Source organism: Gastrolobium bilobum, unplaced genomic scaffold (assembly GCF_033153095.1).
Source record: "Gastrolobium bilobum isolate Gb01-03AN ecotype WA unplaced genomic scaffold, APGP_CSIRO_Gbil_v1 utg17957, whole genome shotgun sequence".
Classification (NCBI taxonomy): domain Eukaryota; kingdom Viridiplantae; phylum Streptophyta; class Magnoliopsida; order Fabales; family Fabaceae; genus Gastrolobium; species Gastrolobium bilobum.
The window spans coordinates 113,322-137,951 of NW_026895645.1; the positions used below are offsets into that span (position 1 = coordinate 113,322).

General features: G+C 34.7%; 5 protein-coding genes, 1 long non-coding RNA gene and 1 other non-coding gene across 12 annotated transcripts; 3 read left to right on the forward strand and 4 right to left on the reverse strand.

Moving 5' to 3' along the window:
• Positions 1-320: 320 nt before the first annotated feature.
• Positions 321-2,350, reverse strand: LOC133286452 (uncharacterized). Its single transcript, XM_061483874.1, has 6 exons — positions 2,299-2,350; positions 2,082-2,204; positions 1,423-1,683; positions 1,041-1,316; positions 855-955; positions 321-695 (listed from the first exon to the last, which is right to left on the reverse strand). Exons 1-6 carry the CDS (start codon positions 2,348-2,350, stop codon positions 321-323), a joined length of 1,188 nt encoding a protein of 395 aa, XP_061339858.1.
• A 3,697-nt stretch (positions 2,351-6,047) lies between these two features.
• On the reverse strand, positions 6,048-6,154 carry LOC133286526 (small nucleolar RNA R71). The gene has a single exon (XR_009748134.1). It is a non-coding gene; the product is annotated as a small nucleolar RNA R71 (small nucleolar RNA).
• Positions 6,155-6,648: 494 nt separating this feature from the next.
• Positions 6,649-9,420, forward strand: LOC133286361 (NADPH-dependent aldo-keto reductase, chloroplastic-like). 4 transcript variants are annotated; one of them, XM_061483768.1, is made up of 7 exons: positions 6,649-6,874; positions 7,122-7,172; positions 7,332-7,408; positions 7,535-7,622; positions 7,975-8,250; positions 8,506-8,787; positions 9,108-9,420. In XM_061483768.1, exons 1-7 carry the CDS (start codon positions 6,755-6,757, stop codon positions 9,192-9,194), a joined length of 981 nt encoding a protein of 326 aa, XP_061339752.1. In that variant the 5' UTR covers positions 6,649-6,754; the 3' UTR covers positions 9,195-9,420. The 4 variants fall into 4 exon arrangements, with proteins under 4 accessions (XP_061339752.1, XP_061339767.1, XP_061339758.1 ...); XM_061483783.1 differs by having other exon boundaries at positions 6,651-6,874; positions 8,506-8,765; position 9,113; XM_061483774.1 differs by having other exon boundaries at positions 6,654-6,874; positions 7,122-7,199; positions 8,506-8,754.
• A 2,802-nt stretch (positions 9,421-12,222) lies between these two features.
• LOC133286510 (protein FAR1-RELATED SEQUENCE 5-like) lies at positions 12,223-15,814 on the forward strand. 2 transcript variants are annotated; one of them, XM_061483934.1, is made up of 3 exons: positions 12,223-12,522; positions 13,362-14,466; positions 14,547-15,814. In XM_061483934.1, exons 2-3 carry the CDS (start codon positions 13,369-13,371, stop codon positions 14,847-14,849), a joined length of 1,401 nt encoding a protein of 466 aa, XP_061339918.1. In that variant the 5' UTR covers positions 12,223-12,522; positions 13,362-13,368; the 3' UTR covers positions 14,850-15,814. The 2 variants fall into 2 exon arrangements, with proteins under 2 accessions (XP_061339918.1, XP_061339921.1); XM_061483937.1 differs by having other exon boundaries at positions 14,569-15,814.
• LOC133286464 (protein FAR1-RELATED SEQUENCE 9-like) lies at positions 15,023-15,784 on the forward strand. The gene has a single exon (XM_061483883.1). It carries the CDS (start codon positions 15,023-15,025, stop codon positions 15,782-15,784), a length of 762 nt encoding a protein of 253 aa, XP_061339867.1.
• Positions 15,815-16,225: 411 nt separating the features above from the next.
• On the reverse strand, positions 16,226-18,086 carry LOC133286519 (uncharacterized). Of its 2 annotated transcripts, none has more exons than XR_009748132.1 (3): positions 17,817-18,086; positions 16,780-17,105; positions 16,226-16,690 (listed from the first exon to the last, which is right to left on the reverse strand). It is a non-coding gene; the product is annotated as an uncharacterized LOC133286519 (long non-coding RNA). The 2 variants fall into 2 exon arrangements; XR_009748133.1 differs by having other exon boundaries at positions 16,780-17,124.
• A 2,866-nt stretch (positions 18,087-20,952) lies between these two features.
• On the reverse strand, positions 20,953-24,597 carry LOC133286473 (uncharacterized). Its single transcript, XM_061483894.1, has 4 exons — positions 24,008-24,597; positions 23,831-23,918; positions 22,723-23,769; positions 20,953-22,632 (listed from the first exon to the last, which is right to left on the reverse strand). The coding sequence occupies exons 1-4, from the start codon at positions 24,595-24,597 to the stop codon at positions 20,953-20,955; spliced, it is 3,405 nt and encodes a 1,134-aa protein (XP_061339878.1).
• Between the last annotated feature and the right edge of the window lie 33 nt (positions 24,598-24,630).

A 24,630-nucleotide genomic window follows, 5' to 3' on the forward strand; every position in this document is an offset into this window, starting at 1 on the left:
ATGTTGTTTTATATTATATAGTTGAGGATAATGGCTGAGTCATCATCTTCATCGGGATCTGAGTCGAATGTAGAGCCACCGATCCCAGCATGTGGATCATCCCTGGGCCGTACAGGTGGGAGGTCCTTCGAAAGAGGACGCGAAAAGCGCATATTTCATAGCGAGTGTGGAATACAGAGCATGTACGAAAAATTAAGACCAGACGTGGGAAGCCACAAGGGGGGCCACTTACCGGTGCTATTCCACTGGTTGTCGAAGAGTACCTAAGACAGGCGGGATTCATACATGTTGCCAGGATGCAACATATTCAGGTATGTTATTTACGTCGTTTCAGGTATTGCTTCCTCGTTTCCGATTGGCTCCCACGGAAAAGAATAAGCCTCGACCAAGTTAGTTATCAAAAAGACGTCGTCAACATAAGTGAACGCACTCTGCCTAACACTTAACGCAGAAGCAACGACGTGACTACACGGATACTTAAATGCCTTGAAATTTCCACACTGACAGAATCTCTGTGGGAGGTTGACAGAATATGAACGCTCCCAACCTGCGTCAACCTCGAACACAGTATGTTCAACATTGTATGCACGAACGTGGTGGCCTGTTGCATCTACCTGGTTCTTCTTGACCAATTCAACAACAACTTTAGAGTGACGATGAGCTGATTGAAGTTGTGCAATAGCATTTGTTCCTCTCTCTCAACAAAATATGCAACTAATCGACTATATGTATGCTTAACCAATGCTGTTATAGGCATATTTCTGGCCCCCTTAAAAACCCTATTGACAGATTCAGCCAAATTTGTTGTCATATGACCGTACCTGCGTCCTTCAATATCGTAGGCGCGCGACCACTTTTTCCTTAGGAATCGCATCAATCCACTCAGCAATTTGAGGACTAGTTTCACGGAAACTCGCGAGATTCCTTTCAAAATCAACCATTGATGGAGTATAACCTGCACAAATTGGACATGAACGAATTAAACATAAATTCATAGTATAATGGAAAGAAATAATTACGCATCGTGTCAATGAGTATACCTAAATTCTTTAACATCCGCTTCAAATCTTCATTTCGAAACTTTTGATTGAAATTGCTTGCAATATAACGAATACAGAAGACGTGATATGCATTTGGCGGCTGCCAATTAGGGTTATTTTCCACAGCAGATATTATGCTTCGATGCCGATCAGATATCAAACATATGTTTGACATGGTAGTAACATGAGCACGAATATTAACGAGAAAATAATCCCATGCTTCCAAAGTTTCGCCTTCATTATTACCATCTTGGGTTGTGGCCACCAACAATTTCCCTTTGTACTTCCCATATAAATGTGTTCCATCAATTTGTATGACGGGTTTGGCAAATTTGAATGCCTCACAACACTGTCTAAACGTCCAAAAAATGCGATGAAAAACCTTTTTTTCCAGAAACTAAGCTCTGCTCCGCATAAAGATCATTTGTTTGTATATGATAAAATGAACCTGGAGAAAAATGAAGCATGTATTCGCACCTCCTTGGCGAAAAAGCATACGATTCCTCCCAATCACCGTACATAATTGCCATCGCTTTTTGCTTCGCATACCACGCCTTTCTGTAGGAAACTTGAAAGCCATATTTAGCAGTTATCCTTTCTTGCACCAAAGAGATTGACACAGATGGTTCTGACTTTATCATCCCTGCATTAAAGAGGATACCAGAGCCTCGATAACATCGAACGAATTTACACATTGACATGTCAACTCGGTAAATAAATACGTACCTATGACGAGATCTGCAATAACGTCCACATCGAGCTGTCTATGACCCTGGGAAATGTGCTCATTCACACATTCGTGTTTTCCACCCCATCTCGTAATCTTCCAATTTTTACGAAACACCGGTCTGATCGCCCTTACGCGCCACAGACAACCTTGATCATACGCACAACATTTCATAGACAACTTTGCAGGCGTGCTCTCAATTACAATGGCTTCTTGATGCTCCCTAATGAGGTTGTGCTTAAGTGCCATTTGGACATATTTTTTTGTTGCAAATTCTTGATTGACAAATAACATGTCACCCAGTTGCCACAGACCTTGTATTGAAGCCGATCCAGAGACAGAACCATCAGTACATGATTCTTGTTCGCTCTGATCACTCCAATCAATGTAGGAATAATGCGAAATTTCTTCCCAAAAAGGAATAACATCTGTGTCAACTGCAATTGCGGATTATAATTTTTTAATACAAACTTACTAATTCAGGTATTAAATCAGTTATCTATTCAGTTATATACAAATGGGAGCAATTACCTTCATGGTGAATACCGAACGGGGCAGACGCAACGTCATTCAACTGCGGCATTTGCGCGACGACTGGTTCATGGAATATTGGGATTTGAGACGCACCCATCTCACGGGATTCATCTCCTTCTGAAGCACTAGCATCCTCCGCCAGAAGACGTTCTTCAATTGCCATATTTTCATCGTCGTCATCATCATCTTCGTCGTGCATTTCCCAAGTCGGATCATTTTCATCTCCCTCAGAAAAGTTACAAACTGGAGACGCATGAGCGGCAAGAGAAGCTGGAAGACGGGGAGAATTTAAATAAACTGACCTCACCGGTATGGAGCATTCTCGTTTGAAGCGATGTCGACATACAACTCTAGAAAATCTGTCCTTGACTGGTTGCAAAATTCTTCCATTGTCATCTCTAAGTCTTCATCGTCAAGCACTTTCAAACTAATGTATTTATCACCTTGCCACACCCTTGTCGTGATCTCAGTGATACATTGGTTGTCTGGAAGACTTAACTTCTGCCGAATTCTCTGATGCAGTTCGCCAATGGTTGTGTTGCGTCGGATACGTGTCGGCCTTTTTTCACCTTCGAAAATGACACATCGTCGACCTTCTACCTTCCTACCATTGTAATATAACACAACACGAACAAAATCAGGATTTGAGCTCATTTTTAAATAGAATAAGAAATAAAATTCAAATACTAAATTAAAGATAAAGGAATGTTGGTGGATAAGAGATATATGAAGAGTGAGAGAAGAGGTGTGAATTGAATGGAGGGGTGGGGAAATATATAGAGCACACATGTGACGCCACTTTTGGGCGTCACATGTGACGCCCCATTGGGGCATCTGTCCCCTGGAGAAGACGCCCAAAAGTGGCGTCACATTGTGCAGTAGATGTGTAATTTTTTACAAAACAACATTAAATGCGTAATTATTTAATTTAAATGCATTATTTTAATTTTTTTGCCCTATAACATTACACAATCACTTTTCCTACAATATAACTCTTATAAATTTTTGGTAAAAATGCGTTAGTAATTTTATATTATGTGCATTTCTTATTATATTGTTTATATATGTACATGTTCACTGTTGAGCTGTTCTAGTAATTTATTTTAATATTGATTGTTTTTAACTTTTTCCTTTCTTTTTTGTATACATGATTGTTTTTAACTTTGGTAAAGCACCACCATGAATTTTGAACTAATCTTAATTAATTGTTAAAATTTAATGATTATTTCAATAGATGTTTCCGTTTTGCTTTCATAGACAGTAAATTCGCATTATGAAATTTAGTCTATTCATCTAGAATAAATCTAAAGTATTAATGATTTTATTATTTAATTTTTTAAAGTTATTTCCAAATTGTTATGGATCGTAGGGCTGTGCATGGGTCAGGTCGGGTCAGGTTTTTGTCCGACTCGACCCAAGTTGGTTTTTATAGGTCAGGTATTTTGACTCGACTCGCTTTAATTTGATTCAAGTCAAGTCTGACTTGGTTTGGATTTTGTTGAACTAGTTCAGAACCGGGTCGGATCTGACCTGACTTGGTTTTTGAAGTGGGTCTGACTTGGTTTCTGAAGTGAGCCAAATCTGATCTGACCCGTTTTTGACTTGGTTTCCTCACAAAATTTCGTCAAAATTTCTACGTTGCAAACGACGAAAATATTGTCAGAAAATTATTTTTTCGTCGGAATACTTTTTGTAGAAAAGCGACGAAATTTTTTCTCTAATGAAAATTTTTACAAAATAATTTTTCTATCGAAATTTAGATTCCATCAAAAGTTTTAACGAAAATGATTTCTTCCATCTAATGTTTTAAACGAAAAAAGAATTCTGTCAAAAATTTTGACGAAATGTTTTTCGTTCAAAATTTCGATGGGAATGTGTTCTAACGAAAATTTCGACGGAAATTGTTTCGAGGGAAATGTTTCATCCGAAACTTTCGACGAAATTTAGATTCTATAAAGAATTTTAACAATATTTTTTTCGTCAAAACTTTTTATCGAAATATTTTTTGTCATAAATTTTTACGAATTTTTTTATACAGAAATGTGTTCCATTGAAAATTTCGATGAAATTATTTTTTTATGAAAATTTTTGACAAAAATATTTAGTTGAAAATTTTTCGATGGAAATGTGTTTCGCTAAAAATTTCGATGAAATTTTTTTTTTTCGTCAAAAAGTTTAATGAAAATTTTTTCGTCGAAAACTTTTGCCGAAATTTGAAATCTGTAAAGAATTTTGATGAAATTTTTTTTCGTCAAATTTTTTTGATGGAAATGTGTTTCGTCGAAATTTTCGAAGGAAATCGTTTTGAGGGAAATTTTTCATTCGAAACTTTCGACGAAATTTTGACAAAATATTTTTTCAGTCAAAATTTTTTATCGACATTTTTTTACTGAAATGTGTTTCGTTGAAAATTTGGATGGAAATATTTTTTATGAAAAAACTTGACGAAAATATTTAGTCAAAATTTTTTGATTGAAATGTGTTTCGCTAAAAATTTCGATGAAATTTTTTTTTTGTCAAAAAGTTTAACGAAAATGTTTCCATCGAAAACTTTCGCCGAAATTTGAAATCTGTAAAGAATTTTGATAAAAAAAATTTCCTTCAAAAAATTTCGATGAAAATGTATTTCTTCAAATTTTTTTATGAATATATTTTTTGATGAAATATTTTGACGAAATTTAGATTCTATAAAAAAATTTGACAAAAAAAATATTCTGTCAAATTTTTTTATAGAAATGTTTTTAGTCACAAATTTTGATGAAAATATTTTTCGTCAAAAATTTTTGCGGAATTTTTTTTATAAAAAATTTTGACGTAATTGTTTTACGTTAAAATTTTTCTTCTAATGTAATTGTGATTTTTTTTTCTTTTTTTTTCACATAATGGGTATGGGTCAAGTTTTGGGTCAATATTAAAACAAATCAGGTCTAAAACTGACCCAAATAAAAGTGAGTCAGTATTTAAACCAGTTCAAAAAATATTGGTATTTAAGGTTCAGGTCAAGGTCGGATCAAGGGCAGGGCAAGTGAACCAATTTTTTTGCAAACCCCTAATGGATCGTGGCGCAATGGTAAACTGCCAAAATGTCTCACATAATTTGTAGACTAATTTTTCGATTGTCGCCCACATAAATGCCCGATCAACCTATGTTTTTGTAGATACAATATATGTTTTAATGATAATAAAGCGATAATAACAAAATGAGAACAATTTTCAAACTCATTCTTAGAATCCTACTATCTTGAAATTGAAGAATTTTTAGGAGGAGGAAAAGAAAGCAACTTGAATTAAGAAGGATGGCACTTGTTGAGAAACATGGAGATAAGAATCATGCTCCTAATATGGGCTTAGCTGAGGTTGATGACAAGTTGCCCATCACAGAGTACGCTATACCATCTTTAGATGGAGTTATTCACGGAATATTGCGACCTGTCATCAGAACTTTGAATTGAATCTGATCATGCTTCAACTTTTTCAGTCAGTAACTCAATATCATCATGGTTTGCCCAATGAGGATCCTAACAAGCACATTCGAAAGTTCATGGAGATGTATGAAACATTTACAAAGATGCATGTATGGTTTGCATAGGATAACTAAAGATGCTTTGAGGATTAAATTATTTCCATTCTCATTAAGTGGAAAAGCTAAAGAATGGATTAAAAGCTTGCCTCCACAATCAATCACCACTTGAAAAGGGCTTGGAGAAGAATTCTTGATGCAATTTTTCCTTCCTACTAAAGTGAGTGAGTTGAGAGATAACATAACTTTATTCAGCCAATATACGGATGAGCCATTCCATGAAGCTTGGAACAGGTTCAAGGACTTGATTCACAAATGTCTTACTCATGCCTTACCAAATTGGGCTTTAATGTAGATTTTATACAGGGGTTTAAGTCTTCAAAGATGAAGCATTGCAGATACAAAAGTTGGTTGTGCCATCTTGTTAAAGAAATATACTCAAGCCTTTACCATTATGGAGAGGATTTTCACCAACAATCAGGTCTTAAAATAATTGTACAGACCTTTGCAATATGGTTTTTGTTTTCATTACAATAAAACATAGCGGAATATGTTTCACATGTCACGTGAGATAATTTTATTTGATGCAATATATAAAAAAAATAGATGATATTCATTAAAAAGAGAAGAAGAAAAAATGGGTCACAACCCAAATTTTTATATTCGCATGAGACTAAATTGTCGCATTTAATGTGAGGGAAACATTTTTCTAAAATATTTTATTTTAATTTCTTTTATTTTTACTATGCTCATTCTGATAACGTGCCAGAATCGAACCTTCTGAAAACTCCCGCTCCACAGGAAACTTAGAGATTCCTTTTATTTATTTTTTTGTTCCTTTCTTACTTAACTTTATCTGCTTCTAAATTCTAAAGCGAAGACGTAGAAGCATTTTCTCGCTAGGGTTTAACAATCTGTTTGGATACCGAGAAAATGTCGAACGAGATTCGGTTCTTCGATCTCAACACCGGAGCTAAGATCCCTTCCGTCGGTTTGGGAACATGGCAGTCCGATCCTGGCCTCGTCGGTGAGGCTGTCGCTGCTGCCATCAAGGTTTCCCTATAAATCCATATTCATGTTGAATTTGATTCGCATTTTTTCTTTTCCTCCTTTTTAAAATTATTTCTGTTGAATTTGATAGGGCTTGTTCAATTTGTTTGATGTTTGTTTCTGCTATTAATCACTCTGCTAACAAATCTTTTTGTTTCTTTTAGCATTATTTTGAGCTAATGTGTTATCAGTTTTCATTCTTACATGGTTTGGAAATCTCATATTTCAATATAATGATATTTTGATACAGGTTGGTTACCGCCACATTGATTGTGCTCAAATCTATGGCAACGAGAAAGAGGTAATTCTCACAACTAGGTGTTTGTTTGTGTTGTGTTCGTTTTGTTTCGTGTTATCTCGACTCAAAAGCATTAACTAGCTATTTGATAGTAAATGATTAAAAGAAGTATTTTGGTCGTGTCTTATGTGTGAAGAGAATGATGCGTTCTTTCTATTGCAGATCGGCTCTGTGTTGAAGAAGCTGTTTGAGGAGGGTGTAGTGAAGCGCGAGGATCTGTGGATTACTTCTAAACTCTGGTTTGTTATTAGATTCTAGATTATTTAGTTTGGTTTCCATGTTTATGATAATTTAATAATGCTGGTAGATTCATGTATTTGTTAGTCTTCACTGTTCAGAACTCAAGGATTTGAGATGATCTACAGGAATACTGATCATGCTTCAGAAGATGTACCGCTAGCATTGGACAGGACTTTGAGAGACTTGCAGCTTGATTATATAGATTTGTATCTTGTATGTAATATCACTCAATCTCCATAAATTCTCTAACTGTTTGGTGTTAAAAAGTTTGTGCATAATTGATGATTGTTTTACGGCCAATCTTTCTCTGTTTTAAAATTTTTCTCTCCAGAAACAGGGCCAAACAAGAAAATGGTTGTTATGCACACCCTTACCCACCACATGTATATTCAGTCTTCCGACCATAAATTAGCACTTCCTGCATACTGCATTGTGCCGGGATTTTTTTTTTTCAATGCATGTACCATGTAGGATTAATTTTATCTAATTATTTCAAAATTTGGTCTATTAATAGATAGTTTATTTATGACATACTAAGTCGTAAGCTTTTGATTCTTCCTTTCAGATCCACTGGCCTGCTCCTATGAAGAAAGGATCAGGGGGCTTTAAGCCTGAAAATCTTGTGCAACCTAACATACCTAGCACATGGAGGGCAATGGAAGCACTCTATGACTCGGGCAAGGCACGGGCTATAGGAGTAAGCAATTTCTCCTCCAAGAAGCTGGGGGATTTGCTGGAGATTGCTCGTGTTCCTCCTGCTGTCAACCAGGTTGAGTGTCATCCTTCATGGCAGCAGGACAAGCTGCAGGCTTTCTGCAAAACCAAAGGTGTCCATCTCTCTGTAAGTTCACAAATCATGAATGACTTTATTTTGCATGTGCACATTTTAGTGGCTATTTTCACAAATCCTGCTCCATAAGGATCCTCCTTGCTATTCAGATCGTTTTTGGCCAAAAGATTGTAGGATCAATCCTACCATCCAAATCCCGATTATGACAATTATGGTTGGCATGAAACATTATCTTTAGGTCTGAATTTGTCTTTTTAAATTGTGATCTTTGGGTCTGACTTTGTCTTTTTAATTGCTTTTACTTAGGGATATTCACCTTTGGGTTCCCCTGGAACAAACTGGCTTAAAAGTGATGTCCTTAAGCATCCTGTTCTAAATATGATTGCGGAGAAACTAGGCAAGACTCCTGCACAGGTAGCTCTTCGCTGGGGACTGCAAATGGGCCATAGTGTGCTTCCCAAGAGTACAAATGAAGCAAGGATAAAGGAGAATTTTGATGTTTTTGACTGGTCTATACCCGAGGAATTATTGGCTAAATTTTCTGAGATGCAACAGGTAAGTATTTGGTGCTTATCCTCAGTCTTTCTAGTATTTTAAGACCTGAATATATTAGCTATATTTATATTGTGCTCTACCTGTGAAGTGTGAACCAGTAAAACTCAAAAAAAAAAAAAAACGATTAGGAAATTCTTTGCCATGTAACCAACTATATAGAAGTCTTGATTTTGGATTACCTACTTGATTTTACCCCTATATTTTGGGCTGGATATTGGAATTCATTTTAAGTAGAAGCTTGGTAAGGGCTGGTTCTTGTCAGTTGATTAAGTATGATATTATGATGTGGAAGGTCTTCTTTACTTTCATGGAGACATGGTCAAGTTTTATGACAGTGGAATTTGTTGTTGCAGGCAAGATTAATCAGGGGTACAACATTCGTCCATGAAACTTATGGTGGCTACAGATCTCTTGAAGAATTGTGGGATGGTGAAATCTGAGCAGTCTACTCCAAAGCCGGTTTGATATGGAATGGAGTGTTAAGAGAAGGCCTTCCTGTCTTTGGAGTTTAGGGTTATGGGAAACTGAATTTGTGTACTCCATATTTGTCAGCAAAAACCTGGATACTGCTATTGTTAAACAATTGAAGGAAAATAAATAGCACAAGTGATGGATGATAAACCCATTCTTCATATGGTTTTTACCATCGTTTGAAGTGATTAATACCGGTCCGTTCATTAATTCAGTCGAGGTGTTAGATTACTGGTTCAATTGTATGACTCGGTGAGTATATGTAAATCTATAATTTACATTAAAAAAATTATAAACATATTCAAATAGCTGAAAAAATAATATAAATTCTAAATATTTTAATATAAAAAATAATAAATTACACATTATTGTCCAAAAAAAGATCAAACAAACATATAAATTATAATACTTGTGATATTGGTGTTTCAGATTTAGTAAATGACATCTTTAATTATAAATCAAATCAAAATTTCTTACATATTGCATAACTGAGATAATATTAGTATTGTAAGTATATAATCTATGTAAGTCAATAAGTAACAGATTATTCAAATATGTCAATTATGATTTTTTTGAATTTTTTTAAAAATAAATTGGATGGCATCACCAATTTTCATCAAAATCAGTTGGATCACATCGGATCACACGGGATTCAATGCATAGTTAGTTCACTATTTCACTAGAATCGGTTATATGATCGATTCATCGGTTTAGCTTTATTAACAATACTTGTACTAATTATAACCTAAAGTATTTGTACCAACAGCATCATTCCATGGCAGCACTGTCTGCATCTCTTTGTGTGGCACTTGTCCCATTATGCGCAACTAATTGCACATTTCTCCTATAGACAACTGATTGTATTTTTTTGAAAAATAGTTTAACTGAAAAATATTTCTGTACTTATTACAAATAAATTATCTGTATTTATTTTTAAAATGATTGAAATATTAAAAAATTATAATTATAAAGAATATAATAACTTTGAAATAAATTAAAATTATAAAAACATCATAATTTTCATCTCAAAACGATGTCATATTAGATTTACTGCAGCTAACTTATCTGCGGTAACCGCAGAAAAAGCTAAGCCATAGTTTAATTCTGTCTTAATTGGTTAGTTTGTTTTTAAATTTACTTTGAATGTGTTGCTTTGTCTATTATCCATAGCTTGACAAATAAAGGCACTTAACTCGAAAGTGGGTATCAGGTGGCTTAATCGGAAGCTAAGTTTCAATCAAAATTTTGTTGGTAATTAATCCTCTTATACATTACTTAACATATTTACATAATATGTTCATGTTAAATAACATATGATACAGTTCATTTTCAATTTTATTTATATTTTGAATTCGATATCAAGAAACATAATAATTAAAGGAGGGAATCATAATGGCTGATTATAGGGGTATTCTCTCTGAAAAAAAGTACGAGGTTATTTTTTTAGAATTATAAATTGAATAATAAAAATTACAAAAAAATGAATTTTGTAGCTTTTATGATATAACTTTTACTATTCACTTTGCCCAAAAAAACAAAAAACTTTTACTATTCAGTTTGTAACTATTATAAATCCAAAACTTTTATTATACATAATATGTATTTTGTTTTAAGAAAAAAAGAGTATGATACTTTTTTAAAAAAAGTTAAAAAAAACCTTACAATTATATTCCTTTCTTTTTCATGACTATATATATATATATATATATATATATATATATAAGACTTTAATGCTTTTATAGTAAATGCAGATAAGTTATCTATAATCACTTCTAAAACGACGTCATTTTAGGTTGAAATATTAAAAAATTATAATGATAATTACTATTATAACACTAGAATAAATTATAATTACGAAAATACCTTGATTTTTACTCAAAACGAAGTCGTTTGGGATCAATGCAGATAATTTATCTGCATTCACTGCAGAAAAAACCAATTGTATATATATATATATATATGAGGTAGGATCCTTTGATATCAGTGTCAAATTTGACACCTCATCTGAGAGCCATTAGATCAGAAAAGATCAATGGCTCTGATTTGTAAGCATGTGACACCATTGATCTTTTTTGATCTAATGACTCTCAGATGAGGTGTCAAATTTCAAATTTGATACTGGTGTCAAAGGATCTTACCTCTATATATATATATATATATATATATATATATATATATATATATATATATATATATATGAGTTTATCATTTCTCTTGTCATATGCAATAAAGTTATCTCCTGTAACGCAAAACTACATAGAGGGTTGAGAGAATTAATGAGGAGTGTTTTGATAAAATTTATATAATAAAGAAACGAACAAAATTACCAAAGTGCCCCTCATTAATTCTCAAAACGACGTAATTTTGGAGTTATTAGAGAGAACTTTATCTCCTGTAACAGGAGAAATATTTTTTCACACACACACATAGGCTTGTTTTTATATAAAGTTACTTTAGAAAAAATTGTCTAATGTTCACTGAAACGACGTCATTTTGGGATGGAAATCATGGTGTGCTTGTAATTTTAATTTATTCTAGGGTTATAATAGTTTTTATCAATCTAATTTTTTAATCTTTCAATGCTGAAACTACGTCGTTTCAGTGAATATTAGACAAGTTTGTCTAAAGTAACTTTAGAAACTTTTTTTTCCATATATATATGTTGCATGACAATTGAATTTTCATGCTGTGACTCAACTAGTGGTGAACCCACATTTATTAAAAAAAAAGATAAAAGAAAAACTTTGCACACAAATCGAAGAGTCACAACATGAGAATTGAATTCTCATGCAACATAAGAAAATAATTTTTCTACACACACACACACACATATATATATATAGGGATAGGATATTATGACAACCAAGTCATGTTACACCCATGTGACAACCAGTCAATCTCACCGTTAAATTAGATTTTTGATCTAACGATCCAGATTTAATCCTTATATAAACCCTCACTTCCCTCTCTCTCTCCCCTTTCTCTCTGATCACACTCTCTCTTCCCTTCTCTTCGCTTTCTCTCTGATCCGCCGCGCCTCCCCCTCTAATCCACCGCCGCCCATAGCCGCCGTCGCGCGGCCGCCCACTCCACCGCCTTGCCGCTGCCGTTTCAAACTTGTGGAGCAACTCAGAGATTTCCAGATCCGATCTCAACATACTATCTACTGGCACCATCGCGCACTCCGCCGCGGCCGCCGCGCCTCCCCCTCTAATTCACTGCCGCTGCCGCTTGACAGTTTTATTTTCTTTTGAAATTTCATTTTGATTGGTCATAACCATCAATATAGGTGTTGAGGTCAGGTTAAAGTTTCATTTGCTCACGTGAAGTATTGTCAGATTCACCTTTGAAAGTCTTGATTTTAGTTTGTGTAAATTTGATATATAGTACTAAATGCCTTTTAGAAAGAAAGACAAAGCGTTCCAAACTTGTAGACAGTAGCTTGATATTTGTGTTGAAACCTCTATAATGTTGTGCAATGAAGATTCAAATTGGCTTTATGACTCAGCTTTTTCTTTCTTCTTTTTTATGAATAAATTTGTTGACAACTTTTAAATGGCTTATGCAATTGCGGGAGGACCCAGCTCAGAAAATACCAAACCTAGGGCATGGAAAAAATATGAATGAGAAGTTACAAACTGAAGAGAAGAATGCCAAGCTTAAATTAAGGAGAGCTGAATCCATTTGAAGAGTTGTTTTGAAATTATTGCATGATCTTCTCTATAGACTATACCTTTATTAGGAAAGTTCTTCAATTCTCACATGCAAAATAGTTCACAATTGGAGATTATGAAGCCTGTAGAAACTAGAGAGACAATGATCTAGATAGATAACCCAGTTACCGTGGATGGATGTGAGTAACACCTCACATCAAAGCCTTATTATTTTAGCAGAGAGGGTTGTGTACAGTATGGTGCAATTGTATATTGCACTCCTCAAGTTATCGTGTCAATTTGGTATGTGCTATTTCTATTGAGTAGAGATATAAATTCAAGATATAAGAACTTACTCATTTCTTGAAGCTTTTGTATCACGGGCAAACATCTTGTAGGATAGCAATTTTTCTTCTAATTTTTGCAAAATCTGGTTTACCTTGCTTACACTGAACACATGATTTCTTGGTTTTAAATTTTTAGGTATATTATGGATGAGCATTCGGACTACAATGACTTAAATGATGAAATTAGGAATGACATGCCTGGTGAATTGGGAGATGACTTATTGAATATGGATGATGATCCAATAGATTACATCAACTTCAGTGATGATGAAATTATAGAAGAGATGCCTACTCATTTAGGAGATGACATATCGAATGATTTAATTGATAACATTCCAAATGTCGTTCCCTTGACACCGACAAAGAATTCTAATATTTTGATTGAGGTTGGAATGGAATTTTCCGAACAAAAGGGTGTAGTGGACTTGTATACAACATGTAGCAAGGTAAAAGGTTTCGGAATCCGAATACGAACAAGGAGGGACAACATCGTCAAGCTAGTTTGTGCTAGACAGGGTCATCCACCCAAAAAAAATGATAAAGATGTTGCTCAAGTTTGTCAGACCAAATTAAAGAAGACATCATCATTACGAATTGGGTGTGAAGCTAGTGTAAATGCTTATAAGAGTGAAAATACAAAAATGTGGAGAATTACACTATTTGACGACAACCATAATCATGGTCTTGTGACTCCAAAGAGTGTTCGTTATCTCAGATCACACAGAAAAATGTCTAATGCTGCAAGATCGTTGGTTGAACACTTTAGTGATGCAAGCTTGCCCACAGGAAAAGTGGCAACTATCTTCAGAGGCGATGAGTTATCATTTGACAGTCGAGATTGTTATAACCATCTAAAAAGTGTGAGGAGAAGAATATATAACACAGGAGATGCACAAGCTGTGTTAAACTATTGTGCTAAACAACAATCATTGAATCCAAATTTCTTTTATTCCATTAAATGTGACGATGAAGATCGCATGGAAAGCTTTTTTTGGATTGATGCAAGGTCCAAGAAAGCTTATGAGCTTTTTGGTGATGTCATCACATTTGACACGACATATAGAACTAATAAGTATTCAATGCCATTTGGACCTTTTGTTGGTGTAAATAATCATTTACAGTCAATCTTGTTCGGATGTGCTTTATTGAAAGACGAAACAGAAGATACTTTTATTTGGCTATTTAAGGAATGGCTTCGAGGAATGAATGGGAAACACCCGAGCGCTATAATTACTGATCAGGTATAATCATTTTAAGTACATATTTTCAATTGTTTCATTTATTAATTATTGTATTCTTATATATGTCATTGAATTTATAGGACATGTCAATTACCAATGCAGTATCCAAAGTTTTCCCAAACCGCAAACATCGATTTTGTATGTGGCACATCACAAAAAAGTTTCCAGAAAATTGTCTCATGTCTATCAGCAGCATGCCACATTTAAGAGCGATTTCAATAACTGTATCCATACAAAAAAGAGCACTCAAGATTTTGAAGACAAATGGCAACATATTCTTGATAACTATGGTCTTCATGAGAATGAGTGGTTGCAGTCACTTTATTCAATTAAAGCGTCTTGGATACCAATCTTTAACAGATCCATTTTCTTTGCTGGTATGAACACCACTCAGCGTAGTGAAAGCATCAATTCATTCTTTGATGGTTTTGTTACATCTGGCACAACCTTAAAGGAATTTGTAGAAAAATATAATCAAGCAGTAGATGCTCGTTATGATTCATTCAAAAAACAAGACTTTGAATCTAGGCACAAAGAAAGGCGTTTAACATTGAATATGCTATTGGAAGAGCATGCAGCTAAGGTTTACACGCGTGCAATTTTCACAAAGTTTAGTGATGTGCTTTCTCATAATTTTCGTCTCTCTAAGGAGAAAATTGGAGATGATGGTGAGTGGGTTACCTATCGAGTTTTTAATAGGAAAGAGAAGGATTATTCTGCAACTGTGAAGATGAAGCTGGAAAATAAAGAAGCAAGATGTTCTTGTCAGTATTTTGAGTTCATGGGAATCCCATGTGAGCATATTATTTCTATTTTTTTGGTTGAAAATGTTGAGCAGATCCCTGAACATATGATTTTGCGACGCTGGAGCAAGGAAGGAAATGATATAATTAGTACAAATAAATACATTTGTAATTTTGATGGAGAGGGACTCCTTCGCGGCTTTGAAATACGCTCTAGAGTTTCAAAACTTATTGAGCTTGCAGATAGGTCCAATGAAGCAGCTAGATTCGCTTGTGATGGTCTTGATTCTCTCACTGAATCTTTAGAAAAATTTCCAAGACCTAATGAGAGTATTGGTCTTGAGGATTTTGATTCACATTACTTGAGTTCTCAAGCTGAAGAGTCATCTATGATGAGATTGAATGATCCTAACATTTCACAAACGAAAGGTCGAAAAAGGGAGTCACACAATATCTCACAGGGACGTAGAATTCATAGTGGGATTGAAGAAGCATCAAAGAATACTAATATTTGTGAAAATTGCAAGAAACGAGGACATAATAAGCGTACATGTAGAGAGAAAAAATTACATTGACTTTAGTTGTTGTTTTTTTATTTTGGGTTACATGACATCTGTTACATGATTATCATTTAATTTATTATTTCTTTTACTTGGTATAAGACATATTGTATTATTGATATAATTATTTTTGTAATTTGGTTTATTCTTGTATTAAATTTTTCATATTAGTGGCCATGTTTCTTTTTAGAGATTATATTTTCTTATGCAACACAAGATATGTTATCTCATGTTGCACTCACAATTTTGAGTGGGTCCCATTGCACGGAGAAAGAGAAAAAAATATTAAAGTGGGACCCATACCTTTTTGAGTGTGTAGGAGAGACTTGTTGTCTCATGTGACATGAGATTAATATTTCCCTTCTTTTTAATAATGTCATTTCACTTTCAAAAATATTGCAAGGAGAAAAAGATGCAATGTTCAATACAACGATACAATGTTTACTATATAAAATTTTATATCAGCATCCTTTTCAACCGAATTAGATAAACCTTGGTTTTTAGGACAAAAATGTGCCTAAAAATATACAAGAATAGCTTCTTATAAACAACAATTATAAAATACAAAAAAATACAACAATATGATCAGTTCCTTTGCCTTGTACAACAAAAAGTTCCATCAAGCAGGAGGTTCAGTAGTATTTTAACTACTACACACCAATCACGGTCCACAGAGAACTCCATGGCTTGATTTTTGACTTTAAGTTTTCCATCCCTTCAATATCTTGATCAGTATCAGGAAGAAATATCCCTCCTATAGTCAGCAAAAGAGCTGGTACTAGTTAAATCCTAGTAACCTCACTAGATTTTTGTTTGAAGCTGGGCTATAACTTGAACCTCATTTTTTAACTCTACTGCACCTTGCCCGGACCTTCCTGTAAGCCTCTTCACAGCTATTTCTTGTCCATCTGGAAGAATACCCTGAAAAATATATTGAAGTAGTTAATATGGTAAATAAGTAGAAAGCAGGTGATACTCTTTTTTAGTATGGTACTAGTTAACATATTTACCGTATAGACTTCTCCAAATCTGCCTTTGCCTATCCAGTTTTCTTTAGCAAATCTGTTAGTTGCAGCTTCAATTTTGGCTAATTCAAATTGCAAGACCATATTAACTTCTTGAATTCTTTTAAGTTATTTGGCCAAAGGAAATGCTTCATTGAGGTTGCAAAAAAAAAGTGCAACTTTTTCCGCATTACAGCTTTCTTTGAGAATATCATGTTGATTCTTTCTTTCTTTTCTATATAAAAAGCAGCAGCCCAAAGCTAAAAGCACCAGTGAAACAACAATTGGAACAACGATCACAATTATTGTTATTGTCTTCTGTTTTCCTTTTCCTGCATGAATATCACTGCCCTGTGTCATTTCTACTTTTTAGCAAGAAGTATTAGACAATAATTATGCAGCTAAACAATAGATTTCTCTGAACTTGTAGACAATTTATATTAACGGTAACATGCACAATGAATATAGACAACACGCATGATCTCTCTCATAGGTTATGAATTCTTTTTCCACCCTCCTCACTTTCATTCTAAAAAAGTCAAAGATTACCTTCTATTCTTGCAGAAGGTATATCTTTTGCCAGATAACAGTCATGGGTTGATAGTAACATATGGTATGGGAATAACTTTATCAAAATAATCTCATTTGACATTACTGTTCTTCCAAAACCACTCGTGCGTGCTATCTCTCATTGTGTAAGAAATGGTAATGAAATTAAGAAAATTAAAACGAGGGATAATCATAGTTATGAAACTTGGTGGAGCCAAAGGGTGTGGCGGCCGCAACCTATAAGAGCCAAATTGGTCAGGTCTTTGCAATTTTTACCGTATTCAAAGTTTAAAAAAGAAAGCAAAAAAGGAAAGATCTGCACAAGCACATAATAACGATAAATGAAAATTTTCAGCACTCATAAACCCTGCGGCGGCGGAAATTAAAGTTTATGTGAAGAACTGGAAATTAAACTGGATACCTAAATTTTCAGCACACACAAGAACTGGAAATTAAAGTTTCGCATTTACAAAACAGAGCGTATGTCTCTATACCTGATTTTAACGGCGGCGGTGGATTAGAGGGGGAGGCGCGACGGCGGCGGTGGAGTGAGGCGGCGCGACGGTGGCTATGGGCAGCGGCGGTGGGATAGTACAATCAGAGTGAAGGGAAGAGAGAGAAAGGTGCGATGCGGTGGAGTGGGGCGGCGCGACGACGGAGGTGGAGTGGGGGGCCGCGCGACGGCGGCTATGGGCGGCGGTGGATTAGAGGGGGAGGCGCGGCGGCGGCGGTGGATCAGAGAGAAAGCGAAGAGAAGGGAAGAGAGAGTGTGATCAGATAGAAAGAGAGAGAAAGGGAAGTGAGGGTGTATATAACGATTAAATCTGGATCGTTAGATCAAAAACCTAATTTAACGGTGAGATTGACTGGTTGTCACATGGGTGTAACATGACTTAGTTGTCACAATATCCTATCCCTATATATATATAGGGAATAACATCTGTCATTTTAAAGGATGTAAGTTTATATTCTTTTAGATCCTAACCGTTGATTTCCGTCCATCAACGGTTATAATTTATTGGATCAAAATTATTAATTAATTAATAATAATTTTGGCCCATTAAGTTTGACCCAATAAATTATAACCATTGATAGACGGAAATCAACGGTTAGGATCTAAAAGGATATAAGCTTATATCATTTAAAAAGATAGATGATTTTCCCATATATATATATATATATATATATATATATATATATATATATATATATATATATATATATATATCCTTAAAGTATATATATATATATATATATATATATATATAGTGAATTAAGATCATAATGCACTTTAATTTAACTGAATTGGGAATACATTCTTACATAAATATTTTCGGTACAAATTCACATAAAAAAAAACTTGCCCAATTCCATAAATTTGCACAAGTTCAAAGACATTATAGAGAGATTAGAAGAAGAGAGAAAAACAATAGCAATTGCAAGAAAGAAGGACGAATAATTGGTGGCTGAAGCGTGTGTAAATGTGTTATTATGTTGGGTTTAATGTATCTCCATCTAACGGATATAACTTATATCCACTGATCCCAATAAGGTTAAGAAAAATATATTTTTGTAATTCTAATTTATTTTAGAATTATTTTTTATATAAATTTTAGTGTTATATTAATCTTTATCATTATAATTTTTTAATTTTTTAACCCCAAAACGATATCATTTTGGGTTCATTGGAAATAACTTTATTTTCAGTATTAAACCCTATTATGTGAACATGTGTAATTTGAGAAAACTATTTTCTACTGTTATACTTTATTTTTGTGCAGATGTCGTTTGTTTTTTTGTTGAAAAAAGTGTGTTCTTAATTTTTTTTACTATATATTATTAAACTTTATATATCATTTATAATATGTTGTTTTTTGTGTATGGAAATAATATATTCTTTCTTCATTATGATTTCATATTATCCTATAATATATACGGCTAATATTTGTTCAATTCCGGTATGAGACATTACTTTACGAATGTAATTGGGGCAAATTGAGTTGTTAAATTATTACTGCATATAATATTATAATATAATTACGAAGTGATTTTTGAAAAATTAAATGTATAATATAAGTTATATTTATTTATCTGAACTAGTATCTCACTTATGCAACCTATAATCGAATATCCCGACCCTATCGATGTTCAATTCGGATTTTATAAGATTGGGTTATTACACGGTAAAAATTGATTTGTGTGAATTGATATTACACTGTCATCTTATGAGAGTTCCTAGAAATCTAGTTAGGATCATGAGAAACTATATCCATAGTATTTTTATTTTTTTAGGTTAAGTGTCTATTTATTATTATTATTATTACCATTACTATTATATACTTAATATCATATATATGGGAAACAAACCTTTTATATTTTATTTAGTAGATCATTAATTGTTGTTTTGTGAACTTTTATATATTAGTATTGTTATATAAGTGGTTAGTGATACGAATAATTATTTTTAATATATCGAATAACATTTGATTTAAATCTGAAAAGTATGAGTTTTGATTTTTACAATCATTCGAAATGGATTGGATACGAAACACTATAACTTTAAGATTTATATATTTTTGGGAATTTATGTTAAATTTCGGTATATGTTAACGAACGATACACCTAAATTTTATATATGGATACTTTTATTTCGATATAATATTGCTAGCTGTTAGACGGATTCGTTGATAAATGAAAAATAATATTAATGAGGTAGAGTTGCCATATATAAGGTGATATTATTTTAATTACGATGATATGATGTAATTTTTTATATTTATATATATATAAAAAGGAAAGTTGATCGTTAAATGGAGTCACCTTCAATATATATTGGTTTTATTACTTACAAAGAGCAATGTAAAATTAATATAATTAAAATCACTTCGAATAATATATTGGCACAAATCTGCAGTTGGCAGAAAAACTTTGTGTGTCACGGTCTCACGGATACAAAACTATCTGGATATGATATTGAATCCTGATAGATTCTTTTTTTATATAAATATTATTGGATCTCTTTTTTTATCTATATATACGCACTACTTTTCAGATGCTGCTGCAAAAAAGTAATATACACATGTATGCAAAAAAAATATATACACACATGCAGGTTTGTTAGCTTTTGTGCCTAGAAGCGTGGTGGCTCGGTTGGTTCTCTTGGATAATATCATATCAGTAATGACAAGCTATTCCTTCTTCTTGAGATCAGTGTTGTTGCTTCTTCTCAATATTTCGGGTTTGTTATCTACTTTGTCTATTTATGCATGATTCCTTTTGATACATTACAGGGAAATTGGATGAATTATATGTTATCTAAGTAGTTTTATTTTATTTACACTTATCTAACTAGAAGGTGAATCAGAGCAGTGATAAAATTGTTCCGTTATGACTGAAAGGTTACTTTGAATCTGAGAAACAACTTCTTTGTAATTATTTGCAAAAGTAAGATTGTGTATTAGGATTGCCTTCATCCCACACTCGCTAGTCGGGTTTAATTGGGGAGTGGTGTTTTTTTTTCTTTTCTTTTTTACCTTGGAATTTTAACATTCTAGTCTTAATTCCAAGCATTTTGAAATCAGATATTTTTTTGTTTTTTTGATAAAAATGGAGGGCCAAGCCCAAAGAAAACTAAACAGTCAAACGCTGCAAATACAAACAAACATGCTCCATCAACAAAATGGAGCTAAATTCTAACCAAAACTTCAACATATCATCAGGGGGAGAGGAGTGTAACCTCAACTCTTCACCCTTGAGACTAAATCCTAATTTAGCCAAGTAATCTGCACAAGAATTGGATTCTCTTGGGACAAACTCCAACTGGAATTTCTCAAAGGCCAGAGCCACTTCTCGAATTTTGCCTATCAAGTATGAGAAACCACAAACTTCATCATTCTCCTCCAAACAAAGTAAAGCCTCTTTGCTATCACAGCCTATCCACACCTTTGAATACTGCATATCACTTGCCAATTTACAGCCATGATATATCCCCCATAATTCAGCTTCCAAGGAAGAACAATTGCCTATATTGTAAGAGAAACCACCTTTCCATTCACCTATAGAGGAGCAAAGAAACCCACCACTGGATCCTATATTGGAGGCTAGCTTACAGGCACCATCAACAAAAATTTTAACCTGATATTCATCAATCTGCTGTCCAGAATTCCCAACGAGGGAAATGCCATCAGCCCCTGCAGCAGAGACATCAAGATTAGCACTTCTTTTCCTCCCATCCAAAAAAATCAGGATTGCATGCACTGGATCTTGAGGCAAAGAAAACAACACTTCATGAACCGTTGAATTTCTCCACTGCCACAAAAACCAGCAGGTCACAAAAAAAACCTCCTTCCAAGACCCCCAAAGCTTACTAACAAAAGGGTGAAACAGATTAATCTTGAACCTTTCCCTTCCTTCCACTGCTAAGAAAGTTTTAGGAATATTATTCGAGAACCATCTTTCCCACACCTGCCTAGCTACCCTACAGTCCCTTAACACATGCATAACAGTTTCTGGATGAATCTTACAAGCAGGGCACATACTCTCTCCCCCATACCATTGTCCTGTCATAGCTCGAACATGAATTTTATTCAAACAAGCCAGCCATAGGAAAACTGCAACCCTGTAAGGCCCCCTCCACTTCCATATAGCTGCCCAAACTCGATCTCTTTCACAAGATTCAGGGAAATGACAGTAAGCATTCCTCACAAAGGACTTACTTGGACTACTCCAAATCCAGTTCAAACTGTCATTTGGACCATCAATAGCAGGGGTTCTAATATTTTTAAGCTTATTAATGGTATTAGCATCTAACCACATAATAAGGCAGCTCCATCTCCAATCCCCCATGACTTGATCAACATAATCACTTACTTTAAAGGATAGCTGAGAATCAGGAGGTTTATGTGCAGCAAGGTCATATAGACTCCTCTTCCACCCTCCCCACACATCAGACCAGAAATAAATTTCCTTTCCATTACCAATCTTCCACTCAAGGTGCTGATATAAGTCATTATGTCCTCTACATATATGCTTCCATAGAGGAGAGTCAGAAGTTCTTGAGATTAGGCAGCGGCTAGGATTAGCATTCCTACCATATTTTCCTAACAACACCTTGACCCAAAGTCTATCATGATCAGTCATAACCTGCCAAGCCAATTTTTGCATAAATGCTTCATTTTGTCTTCTCAGATTCATGATTCCTAACCCACCACATTCCCTAGACTGACAGATTTGCTCCCACGATACATAATGGGTTTTCTTCTTAGTTTCAGAATCCCCCCAAATGAAGTTCCTCTGCAATCTCTCAATCTCCTAGCAAACATGAACAGGTAACATACTGTTTTGCATCTGGAAGGAAGGGATAGCTGAAATAACACTCTTGGCTAAGGTAATCCTACCTGCCAGAGATAGACACTTTGACTTCCATCCTTGCAGTCTACCTTGGAATCTAGTAATAGCATCAGCATAATGATCTCTTCTCACTCTACCATGCTTCATCAAAGAACCCAAATAACATCCAAGATTACTGACCTTTTTAAACCCACTAATAGAGGTGACCGAATCTACTACCTCTTGAGGAGCATTCCTTGAGAAATATATACAAGACTTCTCCACACTCACACATTGCCCAGACATCTTAGAAAATTTCTCCAAACAATGAGTGATTGATTCCAGTTGAGACAAAGATGCTTCAGCAAACAATATAACATCATCTGCAAACATAAGGTGAGAAATATATGGACCAGACTTTCCAGCCTTTATTGGTCTCCAATGCTTAGCCTCCACCTCATCCATAATTAAATGAGTTAGCTTTTCCATACATAAGACAAACAGATAAGGAGATATGGGATCCCCTTGTCTAATGCCACGTTGAGGACTAAATCCAGTAGTCCTACCCCCATTCCACAACACCTCCAAATGAGTACTAGTCACACAACCCATGATGGCTTCAACTAAATCCCCTGGCAGTTTCACTTCATCCAACACTGATCTTATGAACCTCCAATTGAGCTTATCATAAGCTTTTTCTAAGTCAATTTTGATGGACAGAAAGCTCTTCCTTCCCTTCATTTTATGCATCGCATGCACCAACTCTTGAGCAATTATTATATTGTCTTGGATTTGCCTTCTAGGAACAAAACTAACCTGATTGGGGGAAATGAGACTCCCCAAAAGAGGTTTAATTTTGTTAGCAAGGATTTTGCTCAGCCCCTTGTAAATAGAATTACAAAGTGCTATTGGTCTAAACTGCTTCATGAGACAAGGTCTCTCAATCTTAGGAATAAGAGCTAGCATAGTGTAGTTAATCTCCTGAATTAGCTGCGGCTTGTCAAGATACCCCCTCATACTTGTGAGAACTTGATCTTTAAGGATCTCCCAGTTCCTTTGAAAAAACAAAGCAGGGAAGCCAAACAAGCCAGATACCTCCTGCAAAACCTTGTGCTTCAACTATCAAATTATTAGAAAAACCCAAACTTTTAATTATATTAGCAGCCTTATTTCCACTCACCCTAGGTTCCAGGATAACTGCCATCCCAACCTTATACTTCTTTCTAAATCTACTGAAGGTGCTCTTAAACTGTTTCTTAGCAGCACCCCTACAGTTCCACGTGAGAACATTCATGATGAACTTTGGTTTTTTTGCAAGATTACTAAGCTCTTGCAGCTTTCATCATTATTAACACACATATAACTCTGATTCTCAAAAAGATCAGCATCACAAATAGGCTCATAAACAGAATTAGTTAACTGCTCTTTTAAAGGTAAAGCTACCTCCATACCTGCACTATCAGCTAGCAGCTTTAACGAGTCACTCATGATTTGGTCAGGAGGTTCAGGTTCCTGCACCGGATCAACATCAACCATAGCCTCACCTGAAGATTTTTCTGAACTAAGTGCAGAATTCCCCTCTAGCCCATTAAATACTCCTGATAAATCAACTTCTCCATCCAGCTCAACTTTTTTCTGCAGACCAGAGCTACTTGCTCCCAAAGCCTGAGAGAATTCCTTACATATTCCTTTTCCCTTACCATTCATGGCCTTAGCCACATACTTCTTTGATTTCACCCCCACTGGTTTATTACCACCAGTCTTTTTGACAGAGCTAGAAGCCACAGTTGAGAATAGCATGCCAATTACTGGGGAATCCACCTTGCTACCCGAGGAAATGTTCTCCTTATTCACACCAGGATTGAGAGAGCTGCTCACAGGTTGCTTAACCTGAACCCCTTTTGTGTTACCCTTTTCTCTATTAGCACCAGTTCTTTGACCCACCATGTTTTTCTTGTTAGAAATGTCTTCACCAAATGT